Here is a 24,724-nt window from a genome sequence, read left to right on the forward strand (position 1 = left end):
TTTTATCTTATTTGGCAACAACCAGCAAGTTATCTTTTTTAAAAATCCCAAACTTTCATCGATGCTAATTTTTCCTAAAGTTATTGTCCTTGCTCACTCTTGCACTGCTGAGCTTTGTGAAATAATCCTTTATACCCATTGCACCCACATCTACATCAAATACTCATTTGTTAATCCTTATAAATTTTTCCATCTGCTTTACTGAAATTTGTTTTTGAAGACTACACAAATGAGATGTCATGAAATCTGATTTTTTCCCTTAGTTTTCATCTTGCTAGATATACCTTCAGTGTTTGCATTGCTAGCACCCCTCTCCTTTCTGAAACATAATGCTCTATTAGTTCAGAAGTGAAAAGAGAGATAAATAGATAATTAATAACTATTTATGTGTCAAGATGGAGGTGTAGCTGAAGAGCGCAGGGGTGCGGTACTAAGCCCAAATGAGTATAGGAGGCCTGGAAACCTGGAAGGCCTTCTGGAGATGAATCTTAGTCTTCTACTTGCTGGTTGTGTGAACCTAAGGTTCCCCATTTATAAATGGGAGTAAATAACCACCTTGCAGGATTGTTATAAGGATTAGTAATAAAAAAGTAAAGCATTAACACAGTTACTTGCACAATAGTAGGTATTTAGTAAATAGAAGCAGTTATTGAATTCAAATTGACAAATATTCCTTTTTTTTTTTTTTTTTGGCCTCCCTTGTGTGGCTTTTGGGATCTTTATTCCCTGACCAGGGATTGAACCCAGGCCACGGCAGTGAAAGCGCCCAGTCCTAACCACTGAACCACCAAGGAACTCCCCAAATTGACAAATATTCATTGAGAGGTTGCTATGTGCTAAGTACTACACTGGTAATATTAAAAACAGCCTCTTTCATAAACAAGACCAAAAGACAACCCTCAGAATGGGAGAAAATATTTGCAAATGAAGCAACTGACAAAGGATTAACCTCCAAAATTTACAAGCAGCTTATGCAGCTCAATATCAAAAAAACAAACAACCCAATCCAAAAATGGGCAGAAGACCTAAATAGACATTTCTCCAAAGAAGATATACAGATTGCCAACAGACACATGAAAGAATGCTCAACATCATTAATCATTAGAGAAATGCAAATCAAAACTAAATGAGATATCATCTCACACCGGTCAGAATGGCCAGCATCAAAAAATCTAGAAACAATAAATGCTGGAGAGGGTGTGGAGAAAAGGGAACCCTCTTGCACTGTTGGTGGGAATGTAAATTGATACAGCCACTATGGAGAACAGTATGGAGGTTCCTTAAAAAACTACAAATAGAACTACCATACGACCCAGCAATCCCACTACTGGGCATATACCCTGAGAAAACTATAATTCAAAAAGAGTCATGTACCAAAATGTTCATTGCAGCTCTATTTACAATAGCCAGGACATGGAAGCAACCTCAGTGTCCATCATTGGATGAATGGATAAAGAAGATGTGGCACATATATACAATGGAATATTACTCAGCCATAAAAAGAAGCGAAATTGAGTTATTTGTAGTGAGGTGGATGGAGTTAGAGTCTGTCATACAGAGTGAAGTAAGTCAGAAAGAGAAAAACAAATACAGTATGCTAACACATATATATGGAATCTAAGAAAAAAAAAAAAAAAGGTCATGAAGAACCTAGTGGCAAGACAGGAATAAAGACACAGACCTACTAGAGAATGGACTTGAGGATACGGGGAGGGGGAAGGGTAAGATGTGACAAAGTGAGAGAGTGTCATGGACATATATACACTACCAAACGTAAAATAAGTAGCTAGTGGGAAGCAACCGCATAGCACAGGGAGATCAGCTCTGTGCTTTGTGACCACCTAGAGAGGTGGGAGAGGGAGGGTGGGAGGGAGGGAGATGCAAGAGGGAAGAGATATGGGAACGTATGTATATGTATAACTGATTCACTTTGTTATAAAGCAGAAACTAACACACCATTGTAAAACAATTATACTCCAATAAAGATGTTAAAAAAATAATAAAAATAAAAACAGCCTCTTTTCAAAGAATTTATAATTCTGAAACTAAACATATGTCATAAGGAAGTTAAAATAGCAATAAAATATTTAAATGACAGAAATATCCCAAGGCAATATACAACTAATTGCAAATAAATTTTACATGCAGCAATTTCTGTAGAAGTGAGTAGGAAAGAGAAATCCCTTCATGCTGGTGCAGCCAGGATTTAAAAATGAAGTGGTATCTCAGTTGATGCTTGAACGTGATTTGGGCAGGTGTAGGGGGGCAAGGTTAAATGAAGTAAGTCTTTAAGGTACGCATGATAGCATAAACAAAACCCCAAGTGCAGAAAGGGTTACCACATGTTGAGAGGAGAGTAACTAAGCAATTGCACTTTGTTATTTTTAGGCTTCTTACTCTGCACAACTTTTAGAAGTAGCACTAAGCAATGTGGCTGGAGATAGGGGTGGTAAATAAGGGACGTAAACACCTCAAGGGCAGTGTTTTGAAGCAAAAACAGAAACCACGGTTCTGCTCTATAATTAGTCTTTTCCAAGACTGAAATGTCCAAGATCTCAGAAGAGATAAAAAACTTTGTAAAATAAGATATCCATTTTAATGAATTACATAATATTTATTTGAATGTTATAATAACCACTGTTGTTATTTGTATCTAGATCTGTGCTAAGAATGATCTTTCTTTTTTTTTTTTTTTTTTTTTTTTTTTACTATTTGCAGGGCATACCAGGGCCACATGGAAATCCTGGGTTACCTGGATTACCAGGTCCAAAGGTGAGTGATTATTAGTGAGTATCAGAAAGAAGGTCTTTAACTTCTAAAGCCAACCTTGGGATATTGAGGATCTCTGTCATTTCCAGAGCATGATTCTTCAGCAAAATGGTCTTAGCCTGGCAGAGAGCCAGGCTCCTCTGAGAGCCCACCACACTTGGATTTATAAATAGCTAGTGGTAAAGGCAAGCACAGCCCTGCTTTGGTATTCCAAAGTCTTTATTGTCAAAATATGATGGCAATATATGGAAACCTCTGAAATATACAGATTATGATTTGAGTAATTTACCTTAAATCAAGGCTATTTTAATGTATAGATAAGTACTGAGGAAATAAAATATCATTTATTTCCCTGTTCCGCACTTACCTAATATTTTTACCTGAAAAAGATCTGTGAGGATAATGCTTATAGGATACTTATATTTTTATGAAAACAACTAACCTGAAAGCCTGTATATATATGAGCATACATTGTTGTGTAGTGGTAGCATGGTAGGTAATAGTGTGATAGATAGTAATATGAGTATAGTAAAAACGGATGGAAGAATATATACCAGGCTGGTTACCTTGAGAGCAGGTATGGAATTGGAAAGATAATCAAATTTATATATACGTGTAAGCATTAGGGTTTTGGTTTCCAGTAACATCATGAATATTTCAGGGTCATTAATAACCACTCTGCTTATTAATTATCTCACTCAAAAGTAACCATATAGATGTTACCATATAGATATAGGTTAAGATAGGATAGAGCTTAAGAACACAGGTTTTGGAGTCTTAACTGATTGGGGTTCAAGTTTTAGCCCTCTTGATTTGTATGACTAGAAGAAAATTACTTGCTTAGCGGCTTTAAGCTTCACTTTCTTCTTCTCCAAAATAGGAAAAATCATAGTATGTCCTCAGAGGGCTGGAGTGAAGGCTAAATAAATTGTGAGTAAAGCCCTTAACAGTGTTAACATGTCATAAGTAGTATCATTATTATTAATACGTAATAATGATAACAGATATTTTAAATCTAAATTTTCCAAAGTTTCTCATCACTGTCAGCAATTTTTTGAGTTTAATAAAATATCTCAGAGAGAAAAAAGACTTACCTGAAGTCTGGATGTGTAACAGTGAGAAAAAAGACAAATGCCTTCTAAAGAAATTAGAAGTTTGTTCTTAAATTTGTGATTCCCTAGGCTTCATGCTTTTTGGGGACTTTAAGGATATTTAGACTAGTGAAAGGCTAATGTAGTTGTAAAGACCCAGCTCGTGTTTTTCCACAGAGCTGAAGTTCTAGGGGGCTTGCCATCCTGCTAACACCCTGATCTCCACAACAAGAAGGAAGACAGAATCGGGGAGGGTGGGTTTCCACACGTTTTGTGTTGTCCTCCCCTTCCCCTGCCTTAGCCAGTAGCAAATGGGTACTTGAAACAAACAAAAAAGGTAGAGAATAGGGTGAGGAGAGATGAAGGTAGAGATAGTGGAAAGCCTTTGATTGAATTGACTTCTTAAAATGTGTGTACTTATTCAAGAGAAAATACTTGAGAAAATGATGAACTTTGTAACAAAAAATTATCATTGTCCAAAGATTAAAAACAGGATATTTTTCAGTGTTGACTGGTATGAATATGTGTCTTTGGTAAAATGAACTAGGAGAGATGAAATCTTAATCTCAAGATTTCTCTTTAATATTATATTTAGTAGTGTGAGTATAATTTTGACTATAACTATTTACCAATAACATATTTTTATGAACCCATATATTAAGGATTTTAAAACCTCCACTTTTAATTTGCAAGCAACTAACTGAACCTCTTGGGAACTTAATTGTATAGACCTGAATATTAGTCTTTAATTCATATTTAATTTGATAATTTGATAACCATGTTCAAAATAGCCAAGACTGACCATGATTTGTTTTAACTGCACATATTTGTGGAGGACATTAGATTGTGACAGGTGTTAAAAATCACCACTGTGTCTTAAATGAATCAAGTAAAGCTTGTAGCATGTGGTTTGTGAAACCAATTTTCCTAGATATTTAACATGCACTTTAAAGTAATCAGGATTAATAGAACATTCAAGGCTTATACTTTTTAATCCTCTTATAGTATTTATTCAAGACAGTGCAATAAAAATGCAAATTTCGTGCTCTCAACAATAAATTTTGACATGTAATCACAGGATTTATTTTCCTTCAGGGAACAAAAATCCCTTTTAGATTAAGGGATTTTAGAGTATAAAGACATTTTCAGCATTTTTCTCTTTTCAGTTATTGTTTAGCAAGAATAACATAGAATTTTTGGCCTCTAAGGAAATTGTATAAAAATTCATCTTGTCGCTTACACAAGAAATGATCTGTCCATTTCAAAAGCGGTTACCTGAACCTATGAAAAGACCAAATTAAGGCAATTGCAAGTTTAGAAAGGTTTAACTGAAATGGAAAACACAGTGCATTATGGAACCTTTATACAGTCATATTTGGATTAATGTGCTTTATAAAAATTGTTAGAACTGATACCGACCAGGGTTCTTGGCCTTCCCTAATCAATAGAAATTGCTAGTTCTTATATGGGGTGAGGGTAGGGGTGTGTCCAAGGGTCGGGCCAGAGGGGTGGCTTAGGTGTTTTGCCCACTCCTTTGGGTGTGTTGAGTTCAGGGGGCATGCGCAGTACCGGGCTTTTGCTCCCAGCTCTTCAAAAGTGGCAGTTGGGTTTTTTTTTGGTCTTTTTGTATCTTTTATCCATAATTTGTCCCAATTGCACATGCACACAGTTATTTTTAGTCCCTGATAGTGTCTTTGTGTTTTGTTGCTCGAGGAGAGGTTCGTCCAGGTGCAGGCATTGCAGCACTGCAGCAAAGAGTCCCAAGTCCCAGCGTGTCTCAGAACCAAAAGATACTTTATATAAGTTAATGGCGTCAAGCACGTAAAACACCTGGTAGAATACTTGTGTGTAGTTGACACTTAAAACATTGTTTCCCTTTTCTGGAGGAGCTACTTAAATGTAACTAGGCTATTTAGAAATGCAACTTTTACTGAAAGTATCACATTTATTATTTGTTAAGAGCCACAAGACTTTTTTTTTTACTTATAAATGAAAATACCTTAATATAGTAAAGAAATATGTTCTATTTATAAGACTATTTGAAAGTTTGTAAGAATAAAGCTTATTTTGCTAACATACTCTAGATGCAAAAATTAATTTATTTTCTGTTATACTTTTCCAATTAAGTTATTATTTATCATAAAGGACAAAAAGTGTAAACTGATCTTTGGTAGTTCTCAACTCTGTTCAAGCAAAATGAGTTTTCACATATCTGTTCGTCTTCCTTAGTAGATTCTGAGTTACTTGAATGCAGTGGCCAGATCTTACTCATCTTTGCCTTTGTGTCCAGCCCAGTGCCCAGCAAGTGTTGGGCACTCAATAAATGTTAAACTGAAACAATAAGCAGACTTAACATTAGAAACAAGGCACTGGCATCATAAGGGAATGAGAACTAGCACTTATTAAGCATCTAATTATTTTATGAATGCCATCTCATTCAGTTCCACTTCAGTTAAGAGTACTGTTCAGAGCAGGCTTTATTACCTTCTGCTTTCCACAGAAGAAAACATATTCAGAGAGGTAAGTACTTAACCAAGGTAACACAGTTGTAACTGGCATCAGAATTAGATCTGTTTTACTCTTTCCCTTATACTGATTTGTCTCTACTAACATAGTGAGGAGTTCATTTATGAAACAGCACCTTAAAGAGGAAGGGTTTGGGTAGGGTAATAACCTAATGTAATTAAAGACTTTCTGAATTCATTTAGTAATAGTAACAAAATATGTCCATTCCAAGGTTCCAGCATATCCTTTGGATACTGATAATAACATATAAAGTCCATAAAGAGTGAAACTGAACTCTAGCCCCTCAGAACTGTGTTGTTAAATTGTTAAATAGTAGGAGAATAAAATGCCACACACAAATTTAGTGGATAATATAGCATTTTTTCAGCATTATTAAGACTAATGATTTAAAACAGAAAGACTATTGAGTTCTTTAGCTGAAATCAGTAGACTAAGGGTAGAAATATTGTCTTCATAAAAAGAAAACAACACAAGGAAGTGAACTCTGTTTCTCTATTTGCTAGAGAGAATGACTTTTTTCTTGCCACCAAATGCCTTCTGGGTCCACAGTTCATCATATTTACTTATTTAATGTGAACTTTATTTGCAGGGTGCTGGACATTTTTTATTACTATTAATTAACACATGATCAATTATGCAGTAGATCTTTGGACATGAGTCCAAATGCAGAATCTAGATCTTTGGCCTACCCTACACTTACAATTCTAGTCCAGGCAATCTATTTGCATCCAGATAGTTCGTTTCCCAAAAATGCTTCTTAAAGGCAGCTTAAAACCTTCCCATGGACATTCATAACTTACATTACTTTAGTCAGGTTCAATAGCTCCATCAAATTTAATCCAGTTAAATGAAAACATCTAACCTTAATAAGCTGCAATAACAATGTCCCATTAGTAATATTAAATGAGATGTTACCAATAATGTTAAATATTGAATTTCCAAGGAGTATATCTTTGTGCTGTTTTATTCCTGGTTTTGACCCTCTGCTCCCATGTCTCCATCATTATTTCCCTAAACTGAAAGTCCCATTTTCCTTGTGTGTGAATTAAATAAATGTGTTGAGTATAGATACTGACCCAGTCTAAGAATTTTTTACTGAGTCAGATTGCTATGAAAAATTTTCAGTCCAACATTCTGAAAATGTAAAGTATGATAAAATGGTGAAGACTGAGGTGCTCCTATTATTCTACACAATGTAGGGACCTTTTTGTAAAGGACCAGACAAATACGACAAATATATTAAAATTTTTTCCTTCTAGCTATCAAAGTCTATTGGGTTCATGTTAGAAGGATTCAGGAGCCAATTTGAAAAGGCTTCCACTAGCCAAAGATTGGTATAATTTGAGCATCATTAAGGATAATAACTGTAGTGGATTGAATCAAAACAAATATCTCTAAATCCATGAGTTATAATGTAGTTAAAAACAGACAAACCCTCATTGGTCACCTTTAGAGGATGCTGGGGATTTACATCTATGAGATTGTCAAATTCTCTGACACCAACTGAATATTCAACAATTCAATTCAATTCTGACACTACCCCAATTTAGTGTCAGACTCCACAGATTTAAGGGCTCAGTCCCACAAGACCCCCCACACTTGAGATGCCAGCAACAGATGGGTTGCCCAGGCTACCCACACTTCTGCCTGGCTGACTACATGTTCAGGGATTCCCACAATCTCTTCCTCTCTCCCAGGTTTGATATTTTGCTAGAACAGCTCACAGAACTCAGGAAAACACTTTAATTAGGCTTACCAATTTATTATTAAAAAAATACAACAAGTCGCTAAATGGTAGAGCTGCATAGGGCAAAATATGGAGGGTGGGAACCCGGAGCTTCCATGCCCTCCCCAGGTGCGTCATCTTCCCAGCACATCAGTGTGTTCACCTACTGGAAGCTCTTGGAATGTCTTTGTTCAAGAGTTCTTATAACCCAGTCTCTACCACCCCCTCCTCTCCCTGGAGGTGGGGGAGGGAATGGGGCTAAATTCCTACGCTCTAATCACTTGTTTGCCTTTCCAGTGACTCGTCCCCATCCTGAAGCTGTCTAGCTCACCCTCTTCAGTCACCTCATTAGCATAAGCTCAGGTGTGGTCGAAAAGGCTTGTTATGAATAACAAAAGACACTCCTGTGACTCAGGAAATTCCAAGGGTTTTAGGAGCTCTGTGCTAGGAACCAGGGACAAAGACCAAATGTATATTTTTATTATACCACAATGTCATTATTTTGAAAAATGATAAATAGAAGAAAAATAAAGGGAAAGAATAAATTTTTTCTTAACAAATTGCCTTGCTTTTCTTATAGAATTGAACCTTAGTGGAACCAAATAGTTGACAAAGGGAAGTTTCTCTTTACAGAAAAAGCTAGCAAATGAAGAAAGAATACTAGAGTTAAAAATCACCATTTTTGCAATCCTGATGAAGAAAAGGTTGAAAACAATAGAAACAACTCAGGAAGTCCAAAGGCCTTGAGGCAGGAGACTGCTTGGCAGTCTTTGAGGAATAGCTGAATGAGATAAGTGGTAGGAGATAGATCAGAGAGATAGCAGGAGCCAGATTATGTTGAATCTTGTAGGTAAGAATTTTAGTTTGGATTTTACTCTGTGTTGGATATTTATTGGAGAGTTCTAAGTAGAAAGATGACACCATGCAATTTATGTTGTAGGAGGATGGTTCTGGCTATCACAGAGAATAGATTGGGGTAGGGGAAGGGTAGAAATAGGGGCACCAGTTTGGAGACTACTTCACTGGTCTACCCAAGCTCATGCCATGGGTGAGGATGGCATGGACTAGAGTGTTAACAATGGAGATGGTGTAAAGTGGTCAAAATCTAGATGTATTTTGAGGTACAGTTAACATAATTGCTGATGAGTCACTTATATGGTGTGAGAGAGGAGTCAAAGGTAATCTAAGGCTTAAGCAGTTGAACAGCTGGTATTGTGGGAGCTGCCATCTACTGGAATGAGGAGGAATGGGATTTCAGGTTTTTACTTGTTTTGTTTTTGCCTGGGAGGAAATCAGGAGTTCATTTCCATTAATGTTTTAAAAGAACCAACTTTTGGCTTTGTTAAGTTTTTCTATGGACCATATAATATTTCATTGATTTTTAGCTCTATTCTAACATAAGCATTTAGAGCTATGAATTTCTCTCTAAGGACTGATTTAACTGCATCCCACAAAATTTGATGTGTTGTGTTTTCATTATCATTCAAGTTGAAATATATGCTTTCTTCGTTACTCATTGGTTATTTAGAAGTATGTTGTTTATTTTAATGTCCATCAATTAGAAGCTTTTCTAGTGATCTTATTGTTACTGGTTTCTAATTTAGTTCCATTGTGTTCAGAAAGCACACAATGGAAGAGTTTAATCTTTTAAAATTTATTGAGGCATTTTATGGCCCAGCATATGATCTATCTTGATGAATAGTTCACATGAACTTCAAAAGATTGTGTATAGTGTTCTATAAATGTCAGTTCGATTATGGTGGTTGATGGTGGTGGTCAAATTTTCTCTGTCCTTACTAGGTTTTTTCTTGTCTAGTTGTTCCGTTAATTACTGAGAGAGGTGTGTTGAAATATCCAACTCTGATTTTGGATTTTATTTCTTTAGTGTTTAGGAAGTGTTTAGTTAGTGTTTGCTTCATGTATTTTGCAGCTCTTGTGTGATGCATGCATATTTAAGGACTATTATGTCTTCCTGATGAACAGACCTTTTTATCATTATCAAATATCTCTGTTTATCTTTAGTAATACTCCTCTTCTTGAAGTCTAGTTTGATAGTAATAGAGCCACACCAACTTTTTAATGCTTATTGTCTGCCTGGTATATATATTTCCTTTCCTTTACCTTTCTATATTTAAAGTGCATCTCTTATAGATACTGTATAGTTGGGTCTTTTATATTTATCTTGGCTTGATAATCTCTGATTTTTAATTAGAATGTTAAGTTCATTTACTTTTGTGTAATTTTGGTGTGATTGGGTCTTGGCCTTCTGCATTGTCATTTCTTTTCCATTTATCCCAGGTGTTCTTTGTCCCTTTATTCCTTTTTTCTACCTTCTTTTGGGTTAATCAAATATATTTTAGTATTCTATTTAATTTCTCTTGGCATTTCAGCTGTATCTCTGATTGATTTTTAGTGGTTGCTTTAGGGATTACAGTATGCCTTATTAACTTATTGTAGTTTACTTAGAGTTAATACTGTAATATTTCATGTAAAATATAAGACTCTTGTAACATTACAATTACATTTACCTACTGTCCTCCCATCCTTTGTGTTCTGTTGTCATTTATTTTACATCTATGTCGTTATAAACCCAACAGTACAATGCAATAATTTCTGTATTAGCTCTTATTCCTTCCTATAGGTCTGAGTTTCTATCTGGTGCCACTTCCCTTTAGCTAGCAGAAATTCCTTCAATAATTCTTTGAGTACAGTTCTACTGGTGATGGTTTCTCTTGGTTTTTGTTTACCTGAAATTTATTTTGTCTACATTTTTTTGAAGGATAGTAAAAAAAATTTTTGTAGAGTAAAAAAATCTTGGTTGAGAATGTTTTTTTTCCAGCAGTTTAAACATGTCTGATGTTCTCATATTTTGGCCTTTACTGTTTCTGATGAGGATTTAGCCAACATTTTTATTCCCCTCAATATAATGTGAAATTTTCCACAGGATGTCTTAATGTTTTTCTCTTTGTCTGGCTTTTAGCAGCTTTACTATGATGTCTGTAGGGGTGGTTTCCCTTAGATATTTCTTTGGGCTTCACTGAATGTCTTTTTACCCATAAAAATATTTTTTAAACAAATTTGGGACATTTATGGCCATTATTTCTTCAAATAATCTTTCCCATTATTTCTCTCCTTTCCTTCTGGGACTCCATGTATGTTATACTATTAATATTGCCCCACAGGTCACTAGATCTTTGTTCATTTTTGCCATGTATTCTTTTTTTCTCTTCTTCAGATTAGATAACTTCTATAGATCTGCCTTTAATTTCATTAAACTTTACTTCTGCCTTCTCCAATACGATGTTAATCTCATCCAGTAAATTTTTATATTTAAGATACTGTATTATCAGTTCTAGGTTTTTAGTTGACTCTTTTTATATAGTTTTCATCTGTCTGCTGATATTTGTCTGTTCACTCATTATGATCATCTTTTCCTTTAAACCCTTGAACATATTTATAAGAGTTAATAAAATCTTCAACTGCTAATTCTAACTTCTAGGTCCTCTTGTGGTCTGTTTGTATTGACTGCTTTTTTTCTTTACCTCAAGTCAGATTTTCCCTTTTGCATGTCTAGAAAAATTTGATTACATACTGCATGTTGTGCGTGATATGTGGATCTTTAGATGCTGTTACCTTTCTTTTTAATCCTTTGGAGACTTGATTTTTGTTCTGTAGGTGCTTAAATAACTGGCTCATCACCTTAAATTTGTACAGGTTTGGAAACTTTTATTTTTTTATTATTTTTTTTATTGACGTTTAATTGCTTTACAATGTTGTGTTAGTTTCTGCTGTAGAACAAAATGAATCAGCTGTATGTATACATATATCCCCTCCCTCTTGAGCCTCCTTCCCACCCCTCTAGGTCATCGCAGAGCACTGAGCTGAGCTCCCTGTGCTATACAGCAGCCTCCCACCAGCTATCTGTTTTGCACATGGTAGTGTATATATGTCAGTGCTACTCTCTCAATTCGTCCCACCCTCCCCTTCCTGCCCCCTGTGTCCACAAGTCTGTTCTCTATGTCAGCATCTCTTTTCCTTCCCTGCAAATAGGTTCATCAGTACCATTTTTCTAGATTCCATATATGTGCGTTAATATACAATATTTGTTTTTCTCTTTCTGACTTACTTCACTCTGTATGACAGACTCTAGGTTCATCCACATCAAGGTTTGGAAACTTTTTTAAAGGGCAGATCTGTTTCAGTTTTGCTTACAGTATTAGTGCGAGTCCATTAGTCCAAGAATATAGTATTTGCTTCTAAAGTATAACTCTCCCTCAATTTCAATGGAAAGGTATTTATCAAACTATTTACCATGTTCTTCTAAAATGATGTGGCTCAAACCCCAAACTTTCTCCTGTAGTGACCAGCAGCTGAAATTTGTTAATTCTTTCAGCCTTTTAGTTGTTGATTTCTGCTGAGTTCTTTGGAATCTATCTCATGAAAACACATGTCAGGATCAGCCAAGAATTGAAGAAAATCTATATTCAAGCTTTGGGGGAAGCTGACTTTCTTTCTTTCTAGGATTTTCTCCCTCAGTTTGCGGTCATTTTGGTACTCCTACGCTCTGTCCTCTGATACCATTAGCCAAAAGGTTTATGTTTTTCTGCTTGAATTCCAGCCACTCTGTGCGGACTGGGAAGTGTCTTTAGGAGAAAGGCTGTATAAATGTGTATTAAACCAAGTGTGGTTTCTTCTTTCAAGAGTTGAATCCCCTCCAGCCCTGTTTTTTATTGTTCTCCTGTGCATTCAAATAGTTGTTTTACATATCTTGTCCTGACTTTACAATTGTAATCTTCAGGAGGATTAGTTGCATATATGCTACTCTGCCACTATCTGAACCAGAATTCTCAAGAGTTCCTTTTTGATCGTATTCAATTTGAGAGGACTATTTAACATCCAAGTGGAGATAAAAAAGGGTATATGCATCTGGAGTTCAGGGAAGATATCATAGCTAAAAATATACATTTCAGAGTCATCAATGTATATATGGAATTTAAAGCTATGGAACTGATGCGGTCACCTAGGGATGAATGTAGACAAAGAAGAGAAGTGTCCAAGGACTGAGTCTTGGGGTACTTCAGAGTTCAGTGTATTAGGAAGATGAAGAGGAACTAGCAAAGGAGGCTGAGAAAGAATGACCAATGAGGTAGGATAGTGGTAGGGACAAAAGCCTGAGTAGAGTAAGTCTAAGAGAGAATGGATGGAGAGGAAGTCTTTTAGTTAACATAGACAACTTTCTAGGAGTTTTTCTCTAAAAGGGAACAGTATAATGGAGCAGAGAAGGGAGATGTGGGCTCAAGGAAAGTTATTTTTTAAGATTGGAGAAATTACAGTGTGTTTACTTGATGATGGCAGTTATCTTAGAAGTAAAAATTAAAATAATGTAGGGAAGACAGTTCACCAATAATGTCCTGGTGAGAGACAATGGGGGGGTTTGGTTATGAAGGCAGAGTATTTTGGAACAGGTTAAGGTGAGGTGTAGTGGATTTGGTTATGAGAGCTTGTGAAAGGTGAAAGCAGGATAACCATCTGAGTGTAAAGAGAGAGAAGTTTTGAAATAATCATCTATGAAAATGGGAAAGTGAATCGACTGAGGCAATTACTGGACACACCAAAAGACAAAGTAAAACAAAATCAGTGTAAGAAGTCATGAATTTCAAGTGAGATTTGTCAGCATTATTGTTTTCTCTTAATCACATTCAGCTGCTAGGGATAGGGTCAAAGTAGGTAGAGAGTTTATATTTAAGATTTTCCAGGTAAGCTTATAAGACAGAGGGAGAAACAGGCAGTGGTGTCATTTATGTATGCAAGGAAGTGATTAGAATATAAGACACTGGTATTTAGGCTAGCTAGGGATGGGAAGTGAGACCATGTGGGGGATGAAAGAGTGAAAACGTGATGGGATCACATATTAGCAGTTCCAGTGGGTCAAATAATTGTTAAAGTTATAAGGGCTTAGAGTGAGCTAAAAAGATAAGAAGTGTTGGTTAGAGAGTATAGTGCTTAAAATTGAGATTATGGAGCTTGTGCAGTTATTGCTAATATTAAAGCCAAGAATATTCAAGTGGTGCTGCCTCAAGATTATGTCATTTAGTGTTTCCTTTATGATACTCTACCAATTTAGCTCATTCATACTCTGAATTTTTAAATTCCAAATTCTTTCCATTAAAATTTTGCTGCACCATCAGTAATTCACTCAAGAGTTGTGTTCTCTGCTTTTCAAGATGGCCATAATTGTAAAATTTATTTTAATGATTGTATTTAGTACTGTTATTTTTAATACTAACAACTAACTTCTATGTAATCTATAGGGGATTTGATCATAAATCTTTCAAGCTAATCTAAGTAGGTATTATTATTATTCCCATTTTACAGAGGAGGAAATTCAGGTTCAGAGAGAGTAAATGACTTGTTCAGTCTTTTCACTCTAAATCCCAATGCTCTTTCCATTATATTGTGTGGACTCCAATCTGATAAATTTGTTGGAACATCTTAATGGGGCTAATACCTTAGGGAGTTTCCCTCCTTATACAGAGAGCCATCTGGAGATCCATAACAGTCTGAAAGAGCTACTCTGATAATGAGGATTTTAGACTATAGCAGATCAGTAAGATAGGTGGGACTTTTGGAATCCTTGAGTAGTAAAATGTAGGCAACTTCCTTTTCTTCTTATTCATACTCAAAAGGAGGATATATAGCTCCTTCAACAAAAGTCGTGTAGGAGTAAGTAAAAGTCAGTATTGAAGGTCAAAGTCAATTATGATTAATCTATAAACATTATTTTTAATTCCAAGGAGTTTTTGAAAAGCCAATCAAGTGTGGCTAAAAGTGTGTCAGGAATCATAGAATAAATAAATAAATAAATAGATAACAAGTAAATATGATTTCCCTCATAAAAAGGAGGGAAAAACGACAGAAATTTTGGAGTATTTTCCTTAAATGCAGAGAAGTATGCCCTACTTCCTTGACATTTCAGGCAAACTTGGCATGTTCAATAATCTCTTCCTCATGCATTTTATACTAGGATCAGTGCACTACTGGCCAGGTTAAAAGCATTTTCTTCATACTGACTTAAATTTCTGGTTCTAGAATATGAGATGATCAATTAACTTAAGCATATTTGTGTGGCAATAAGAGATTTGACATATATCTCTTTACATATGTTGCCAAGATGTATAAAGCTTATGAATAAGAAAAAGGTCTGTCTTTACATCTGATTTTTATTGCTTAATTGATTACTTTCTCCCACTCTTTCAATTTTTTTAAAGTGGAAGATGAAATGTCATATTAGATGATGATGTCAAGAAAGCTGAAAGATAATTATATTAAGGAAGTTGGTATATAATAGAAAATTCAGATAGGACCAAAAAATAAGAGTTTTTAGTGCGAGAATTCTAAGTAAAAACATTGGCCATAAAAAAGTTTTATTATATTCAAATTTCTCAAGGGCTATCATTTCTTAAGTTCCTTTTAAATATGTTTTAAATATTGCCTCAAATCAATTATTAGGCTTTATAATAGGTTAAAATATATAAAAATCAATAAGATCTTAATTTAACAGATGTTGTGATATGAGAAAGAAAATTGACCTGATTTACCAGTACTTTTCTAGGCAGTCTTAACCAATTCAGTTAACTTTTCTGGACCTTATTGCTTCTTTCTCTATAAAGGGATTTGCTCTATAAAGGGATAAGCTCTTATCTCTCATAAATTCTAAATAGATTATCTATTTTTTAGATGAACAGTTGAGTTCTTAAATATTAAGATATCACTAAAGCCATTTGTCAGGTCCCGTAATTTTGTAACCAGTAATCTAAAATTGTATTAGTGGTAGAAGTGGTGATAGCTATGGAAGGGAAGAGGTCAGACTGGAAAACAACCTTTTCCTTAAACACTTTTTTTTGTTGCTTGGATATAGGACTCTGCCAATGAAGACTCATTTCTAATTTGTAAAATGAAAAGACTTACTGGGGAACATGAAGGACTTTTTGTCTTTCTTCTTTCATCAGTCAGTTTGAGAGCTATTTCAGGAGTATCCCTCCCATACCATTCCCCACCTCTAACTTTGAACTGTAAGCTTAACGTTTTATTTCACTGAGAAACTAGAAGCAGTCAGATGAGAATTAGCTCTCATTTTTTTCCCCATTACCAAGGCTAGTGACCTAATATCTGTACCCATATATTCTACCTTTGAAATTGTTGTACCAGATTAATTGTTCCTACTGAAATGTCTCTGCTTGGACCCTGGATCCCCATCTCCTATGGCATACTCAAGAGAAATATGCATTTCTCCCAACTTATGCTCAATTTCTCCCTTTTTTCCTAGATCATTCCCATCAACAAAATAACTTGCTATATTAGTTTCCATCTTGACAAAAAATTTTAAAAGCCTAAGCCCTCTCTTAGAACTCACATCTTCTTTCTCCCGAGATGTGGTGTGCTCCTCTTATTTCTCTACTTGCCTTGCTAATCAAAGCTCCTGTCTTACCACCCATGACCTTCATGTGTTCTTCTTAACCACTCCACTGATACGACACCTATCAAGGTCACCAACCACCTCCATCTCTCCCAGCAGCCTCTCCTCACGTGACTCATTTTTTCAGCAGTAGTGGACACACAGAGTTGGCCATGCCTTCATTCTTAAAATGTCTTCTCTACACTTGGAGGCTCCACAATCACCTTGTTTGCCTTTCAACTTACATGCTGTGTTACCTCATTCTCTCTTGCTGTCTTTCCTCCTCCAATTTCTAAATATTAGAACATATTTAGTGAACCATCCTCCTTCCTCTTCTTTTCTCTATATTTACACTTTTTCTCAGTAGTCTCACCCTTTACCATGGTTTCAGATACAATTTATATTCTGGTGACTTTTGATATCCAGCCTCAGCATCCAACAGTACACACAGTATCTCCACTTAGAAATCTAAGAGACACCTTGCTTTTAACATGTCTGAGAGAGAACTACAGCTGTCATCCAGTCCTACTGTTCTCCCCAATCTTTTCCATCTTTGTTGTTTTCCCATTGTACGTGGACTTGATGCCAGTCTGTCTCTCTCACTTCTTGTCCTGGAAATTCTGTCGGCTCTGCCTTCAATATGTATTCTGAGTTTGGAACCCCCATAATGTCTGTTCAACACTACAGCCAGTGGTATCTTGTTAAAAGTGAAGACAGATCTGAGTAAAAGCCAAACCACAAATAAGGCCCTATAATTCTTTTTGTGTTCTGGCCGCTTTTGTCTCTCTGAAGTGCACGCCTGCTTCTCTCCACTTAGCACCTGTTACATCGGGCAACCTGCTGTTTCTCAGACAAACCTCAGGCCCTTTGCACTTACTCTTTTCTCTGCTGGGGATGCTCTTAGTGATCTCCCTTCAGATATATTTACAACTTCCTCCCTTACCTCGAAATTTCAATTCTCTGGTCAGATCACCTTCTCAGGGACGGTTCCTCCCACTGCACCCAAGAAAAGAGCCCTCTGTGTCCCGGCTGGTCACAGTTCCCTTCCCCAGCTGCTGCTTTCTTCCTGACACTTATCTATACAAGAAATTGTATTTTTTAAGATTTCCATTTATTCTTTATTTTTTTTTCTCTCACACTGGAAATTTAGCCTAAAGAGGACAGATAACTTACCTGTTTTGTTCATCCCTATGTGTTCAGGAAGTTGTTCAATAAATATCTGTGGAATAAAAGAAAAAAAAAAAAAGAAAGTATCCCTGAATATGTGAAGGAAGACATGACTGTTTCCCTACTTCCCATAGGGTGAAAATAACATTTAGAAATGGAAAATTATTATTAGCTAAGAATGGTAATGAAGTCAGAATTTGAATGATAAAGAATCTCAATTCTGTATTTTATGAAGCATGAAATAGAAAAGGAGATATTTTGCTAGTATGCATAATAAGAAAGAAAGAGTACTTTACTATTGTACCAAAAAATTTTGGTTGAAACCTAATGTCATATTTCTCTTGATATATAAAAGATAAAGATTCCCAAAGTATGAAAAATATCTATTTTTATAACAGAATAAAAAGAATTTTGGCAGTTAGAGGGTTTTTTATTTTTGTTTTATTATAAAAGTAATGCATGTACATTGCAAGATTTTGGAAAATATTTAAACTTGGAATGATGTTTTAAAATTTTGAGAATTATTATAAGCAGTTTTCTTTTACTAAAAATAACTACTTTTCCCATACTAAAATAGGAATTATAACTCAATATGTCACAAAAATGGAAAAGTTAATAGAGCCTTTATGTAGTTCCCTTGAAGAAGGATGTTTCATTTGTTCTTTACGTCTGTGTCTCTATTTCTGCTTTGCAAATAAGGTCATCTATACCATTTTTCTAGATTCCACATATATGCGTTAATGTACGATATTTGCTTTTCTTTTTCTGACTTACTTCACTCTGTATGACACTCTCTAGGTCCATCCACGTCTCTACAAATGTATGGATGTGGATGGATATGAAGGGGGAAAGGGGTGGGGTAGGAAGAATTGGGAGATTGGGATTGACACATATACACTATTGATACTATGTATAAAATAGACAACTGAGGGGAACATACTGTATAGCACAGGGAACTCTACTTAATGCACTGTGGTGTCTTAAATGGGAGGGAAATCCAAAAGAGAGGGGGTATGTGTATATGTATGGCTGATTCATTTTGCTGTGCAGTAGAAGCTAACACAACATTGTAAAGCAACTATACTCCAATAAAAATTAATTAAAAAGTAAAAGTGACAAGAGTTACCTATAAAAAAAAAAGATGTTTCAATCGTAGTATAACTTTATTGATTAGAAAAATCAGGTATGTCTGGGGAATTTCTAGGAATCTTCTCAACATTTAAAATTAAGGATAAGTGAAATATACACTAAAAAGGTAAATAATCCTTGTACATCTCAATTTCAAATACATAATTTTATTCAATACCATATAATGTGTGTAGCATCTGACAATGCATACAACCAAAGAAGTATGATATATGTAATTTATGTTTCATCAAGTGTTTTATAACTTTTATTTAGGGCCCCAAAGGAGATCCAGGTTTTTCCCCAAGTCATGCAGTTTCTGGAGAAAAGGTAATTATTCGTCCATGAAATAAAATCATGGTGATATATTTCAAGCTTTTAAAAATCATTTTTATCTTTTTTAAATGTAGATTTTACTTGCTTTCAGACAGAATATATAGATAACTATTGGATTTTAATGAAAGAAGAAATATTTGAAGAATCAAATAAACAGTATTATCAGCCCAACTTTTCACTTTAAATCATACCATTAATTTTTTTGAGTGTCTACGTTGTCATGCCCTTGTGCTACCTGTGAACTAGGAACAGATGGGGCAAAAAATTAGGACAAGATACTTTTGGTCCTAACCTCAAAAATGTTGCTGTTAGTATGGATGCCATTGTAAATTCTAATGCCATTTTACACCTTTATTTCTAGAATAGTTCATACTTATCTTGTTTAAGTCCCACAGTAACAGTGAGGGAGGCGGTCATCATTATCTTTTTTCCAGTTGAGGAAACATGATTCGTAGAATTTAAGTGGATAGCAAGTAGATGAATTAATGATGTATCTAAGTTTTCTGACTTTCGGTACAGTATGCTTTCTATTTTATCATAATGTGCTTAAATACACATACGCATTTAGATAAAAAGAAACTAATGTTTCAAAGTAAAGATAGCAGCGAAAATCTTTATTAAGAGGAAGATATTGTTTTCCAGTGAGGATGAATACAAGTCAAGTATTTAGGTATACATCTGGGAAGCTTTATTTAGACATGCACTTGATGAATGTGATACAATTATAGGATGTTTTTGTTTATGTAGTGTACAGTCACAAACTTTTAAAATCCCTGAATAATTTTTGTGGTTACTGGGTTGAAGTCTTATCCTTTAATTGGTTTACAGAAACTCTTGTAAACGTAAGAAAAATTACATCACATTAATGGTTATTGTACTAGCAATTAAATCCTCAAATTTAACCTAGAACTGTAAGAATTTCATTGCTGTGATGGAACTGAGCTCACTGAATCTAAATAATTTAGAAAAGGAACGGAAGTTTATTATTAGAAACAGTATTTTCATTGGTCCCTTAATTATTACAAGGAAAAAAATTCTGCAATCTGAGAAGCATAAATGCCATCTTTAAAAATCTCTAAATATAAAACATTTGATTTCTTACTTAAAATTTAGAAAGTAGACATCCACTCTCTTTTGGTGACTGCTTTAAATAAACTCCCCAAATTATGCATTCAGATTTTATCAGATGCTTATTTTTATCTTCCCTTGTGGCTTCTCTGTACAAAATATAGGGTGGTTCAGTATGTGTACAGTATCTGTATAAAATATAGGGTGATTCAGCCTGTGAGTTGTGACTTGGAAGTATGTCAGTGGGTTTTTTTTTTTTTTTAACTTTTTGAGTTACTCATATACTAACTGTGGTCAATACTATATAGGAGAAATATGGTAAGATATAGGATTTAATAGAATGTTTTCATTGAGCTTTAAGTGAAATCCAGCTTTCAAAATGAGATATTTTTAAAATGGTAACATTTAAAAACAATTTCTCAAAAATTATATTTACATACAATTAGGTTCAATTATACTGAGGAGGCAGGATATTTATACATATACAATATAAATACAAATAAATAAAATACAAACATTAAATTGGTGTGAGTATTGGGGGATTGGGAAACAATTGAATTTTATTTTTAAACATTTAGCTATTTTTACAATAAATATATAGTCAATGATGAAACAATAAAAGCAATGCAGATTCTAGTCCTTCTGCATGTAATATCCAGTAAGTAACATCTCTCATAGAGCACACCTAAGTGTTTAATTTCTTGTGGGACCTCAATGGCAAACAAAGATAACTTTTAAATAGTGGTAATTTTTCCTTTCCCACAAGACGAGTGTGATATTATTATTCTCATTTTTCAGATGGAGAAACTTTGAAGGGAAATCGAGTGATCTACCCTTGATTAGAGCTAGTAGGAGATGAGCCTCCAGTCTCCTGTTTCCTAGTGCAGTTTTCTTTTCCTTCTATCAGAGAAATAAGTGTAAAAATATATATATATATGTATAAACCCATCATCCCATAACAAATGGAAGCCATCCTAATAAAACACTGAGCAAAAAAACATTAAAATATTAAACATATGGAAAAGCACTTTATAGTTAATCAGAAACATCCTTTTCCCTTCTGATTGTTTCATTTGATGACATATTAAAGTAGATAATACATTGAAAATTAAATAGTGCCTAAACAGTCTTTAACGAGTTTATTTAGGGTTATTAACTAAGTACTCTTTTTTTCTTTCAAAGAACATACTTTTTTTCATGCACAATAACTTTGTCACAGCAGGAAGAGGGAAGGGAACAGAGGCGAAGAAGAAGTGTACCACGAGTAAACTGGTTTAAGATTATAGCCCCATTCCACTTTGACGTGCTTCATCATTGTCAGTTCACACAGCCTCCTCTATGTCGTTGGCAATTCTACCCACCACAGACACTCCTTTCCACTCACTGGTATAATTTCTCCTTCCTACCCTGCTCGCGGGCCTTCATCACATTTGAGGGAACGGGTTGGGGTGTGGGGACAGAAGGCCCTAATTTGCAAAGTTGAGTCTGTGAAGTCAAACACACGGTCCTCCCAGTAAATTTTCACTGCAGCCCCAGAAACGGAAGTGCCCCCTTCCCTGGTGCATGACGAGAGCCCAGTCCTGCCTCCCGCCCCCCAGCTCTGCCTTGAGGGTGGGCGTCCCATCAGGCTGCAGGTCCTCACCTAGAAGGGCAGGCCTGGGCCGTCCACAGCTGCCTCACAAAGCACTGGTAGAATGTTTAAGTAGATTCCTTTACATTTTTAAAGCACGGTAGACTTTGGGAAACATGAGAATTTGGGAAGTAAGGACATTCCTAGAGAAAAGGACATCAGAGAAAAAGAAGCAGGGCCTTAGAAGTGGGGGAAGTACTGTCCAGGTAATCAGCACTAGAAGAGATAAGGGCTGGGAGCCTCAGAAAAGGTCTCAAACAGTCCCAGAAACGAGGTGGACCTTGAGCCAGATAGAGGAGATCAGAAATGAATGCAGTGAGATCTGGACGTCCAAGGTGAAATACTGCAGCAAGGAAATCATAATTTTCAATTCTCTTTCAGAATATTAAACCTCTGTGTTTTGTTCTTAGGGTGATCAAGGTCTTTCTGGATTAATGGGGCCCCCTGGTATGCAAGGTGTTAAGGTAAGATGTAGTTTTACTTTGATGTATTTGGGTGCCATGTGGATCTCGGAGCTCTTCAGCTCCTAAGATCTCATTCTGAAGTTGAGCCCAAAGTCAATGTTTTAAATTCCTTTCCTCAGCAATAGGAATTAGGGTGCTGTCCTAATCCAGGAAAGTGGTGCCCACCAAAGCCAGGGTCTTAAGAAAAATAAAAGAAAACCCTTCAGATAATGATGGGGACAAAATTCACATGTAGGAGAAAGTCACTGATAGAATTTTGGAGTTCTCTTTTTTTATTACATTAGGGCAATAACTTACTTCTAAAACTTTGAAGTCACATTGTAACTTTTATATATCCAAAGTGAGGTACACTTGGATGTAGGTAAAATACTTGGCTTTTTTTTTAAAGAGTTTCTAATTTTATTAGGAAATAATAAGCTCTGCCATGATATATACATGAATGTGAGGCCTGAAGTGTAAATAGAGTAGAAGTGAGGGTTGGGGATAGGTAGTAAAAAATAGTAGTCATATGCATGTGAGTTGGCTTTTTCTCGGGTAAAAAGGAATAGTAACACAGCCTCTATAATTATTTCATAAAATATGCTGGGCAGTTTCCTGAATTAACACAAGTGTAAATTCTTCTCAAACACTGAGTTGTCTTTTTCTCAAACACTGAGTTATTGATTTTCTACAGGGGATGAAGAAGATACAAAATTTCTGTCTAAGGTATTAAAGGCCCCAAAATATTGGAGGGCAGTATTTGACTTGATATGGGCGCCTAAATACACTTAATAATGAGCTATGTTGGTGTCTTATTGTGTCATATTCTTTTCCTCTTGGAAGATTTAGATTGGAGATGGTATTCTGGCTCTGGTTAATTTTGTTCAAATTCCATCTGCCATTTTCTAGGTCCCGTCGACCTTGGGCAGGTTGCTTAACCTAAGCTTTAGTTCCTTCATGTGTAAAATGTGAAGATAATACTACCCACTTCACAGGGAGCTGTTGGGAACATGGAATGGAATAATCCATGCAATACAGTGTCAGAAAAAATAGCAAGCTGTTAATAACTGTTAACCATCAGCTATTTATCTGGTTTTGGAAAGGATCCTGACCTTGTTTGCTTCCCTTCATAATCCCTTCTACAGGGCACAATTGTAAATTGATTAAAAAGGTTTTGATCTCATGGAGTATTTTTCCTCCCATGACCATACCACACCATTGTTCTTATGGCATTTAGACTAGTCTTCATCCTAGATAGTACTTAGAATCTGACAACTCCTTTGAGGTTGTTGGTTGCTTCCATGAAACTGCAGAGTGATCGTTTGTACCAGAATTGGTCTTGACATACAGTCATGAATCTGTCTGATTAATGCTACTTAGTATACCTCTGACTGCTAAGTGTACCTCTGAGGAAACTGTACTGATGAATAGCATCAAACAAAGAAAATCTCATAATATGAAAATTACCTTAATAAATTGTATTTGATATTAAATATACAGTTATTGCATCCTGAAGAATGCCACTGTGTATGAGAGAAAAACAAATCATTACTTTCCAAGGTTAATAATGCCCATGGTTCATGAAATTAGCGTTCCAGAAAGGGAAAAAATTATTGATAAATAAAGCTTGAGTCGTGATTGTGTAGAGGAGTATATAAAGAAATACTATAGAGAAAATTTTAAAAGACTGATTTTAACTATTAGAGCAGATTATCATTTTTAACTTTGAAGTTTTACTTACTTAAAGTGGAAGATATTATCTTCCAAGGACTTATGCACATATTATATGAGCCTTGGCCCATCGGTATTTCAAAATACACAGACCAAAAATAATATATTCTCAATAAGTCTAGTAAAGTGAAATAGCATTAAGTTAAACAAACTGGGTCATGGATACATATCTTTCACAGACTTCTTTTCTCTCACACAGTTTTTTAAACTTTAAAAATCCGGCTTGTATTGTTAACTAGTAGAAACAGACACTGTAGAAGTCAGGGATCTTGCTATGTTATCAATTAGCAACTATAGCTGAATTTTGTCTAGAGAAGGTTTAGTCGAAAGTATTTAGAAACCAAATTACTTTCTGATAAATGAAGCATCCATGGTTCACTATGCTTTGATAGTAGTTCAAAACAGTGTTGAAATATTTGAGATGATTTTGTAGTTTTTCTGAGAATGCTTTCCCTCTTTTCAGAGTTTGTCTAATAATGGCAACTGTATATAGACTTTTTAAAAACAAGTATTGCAGGAAAGTATTGCAGACATAGGGGCTCAATCTAAACCTAAACTAATTCTCCACATAGCAGGCTTGGAACAAGTTTCCATCACACTATCTACGTGCGTGTCTTACTTTAATATGAATGTGCAGTAGAAATACTCTCACAGTGA

At 35.3% G+C, this 24,724-nt stretch overlaps 1 protein-coding gene across 4 annotated transcripts in view; it reads left to right on the forward strand.

Annotated features, from left to right (window-relative positions):
- Positions 1–24,724, forward strand: part of COL24A1 (collagen type XXIV alpha 1 chain) — a 395,517-nt gene that overhangs the window by 36,495 nt on the left and 334,298 nt on the right. For all 4 annotated transcript variants that reach the window (XM_061183940.1, XM_061183941.1, XM_061183942.1 and 1 more), the window contains exons 6-8: positions 2,719–2,772; positions 19,136–19,189; positions 22,304–22,357. In XM_061183940.1, coding sequence (XP_061039923.1) covers positions 2,719–2,772; positions 19,136–19,189; positions 22,304–22,357 — 162 coding nt within the window. The remainder of the gene's footprint in view (positions 1–2,718; positions 2,773–19,135; positions 19,190–22,303; positions 22,358–24,724) is intronic.

Source organism: Eubalaena glacialis, chromosome 3 (genome assembly GCF_028564815.1).
Source record: "Eubalaena glacialis isolate mEubGla1 chromosome 3, mEubGla1.1.hap2.+ XY, whole genome shotgun sequence".
Taxonomy (NCBI): Eukaryota; Metazoa; Chordata; class Mammalia; order Artiodactyla; family Balaenidae; genus Eubalaena; species Eubalaena glacialis.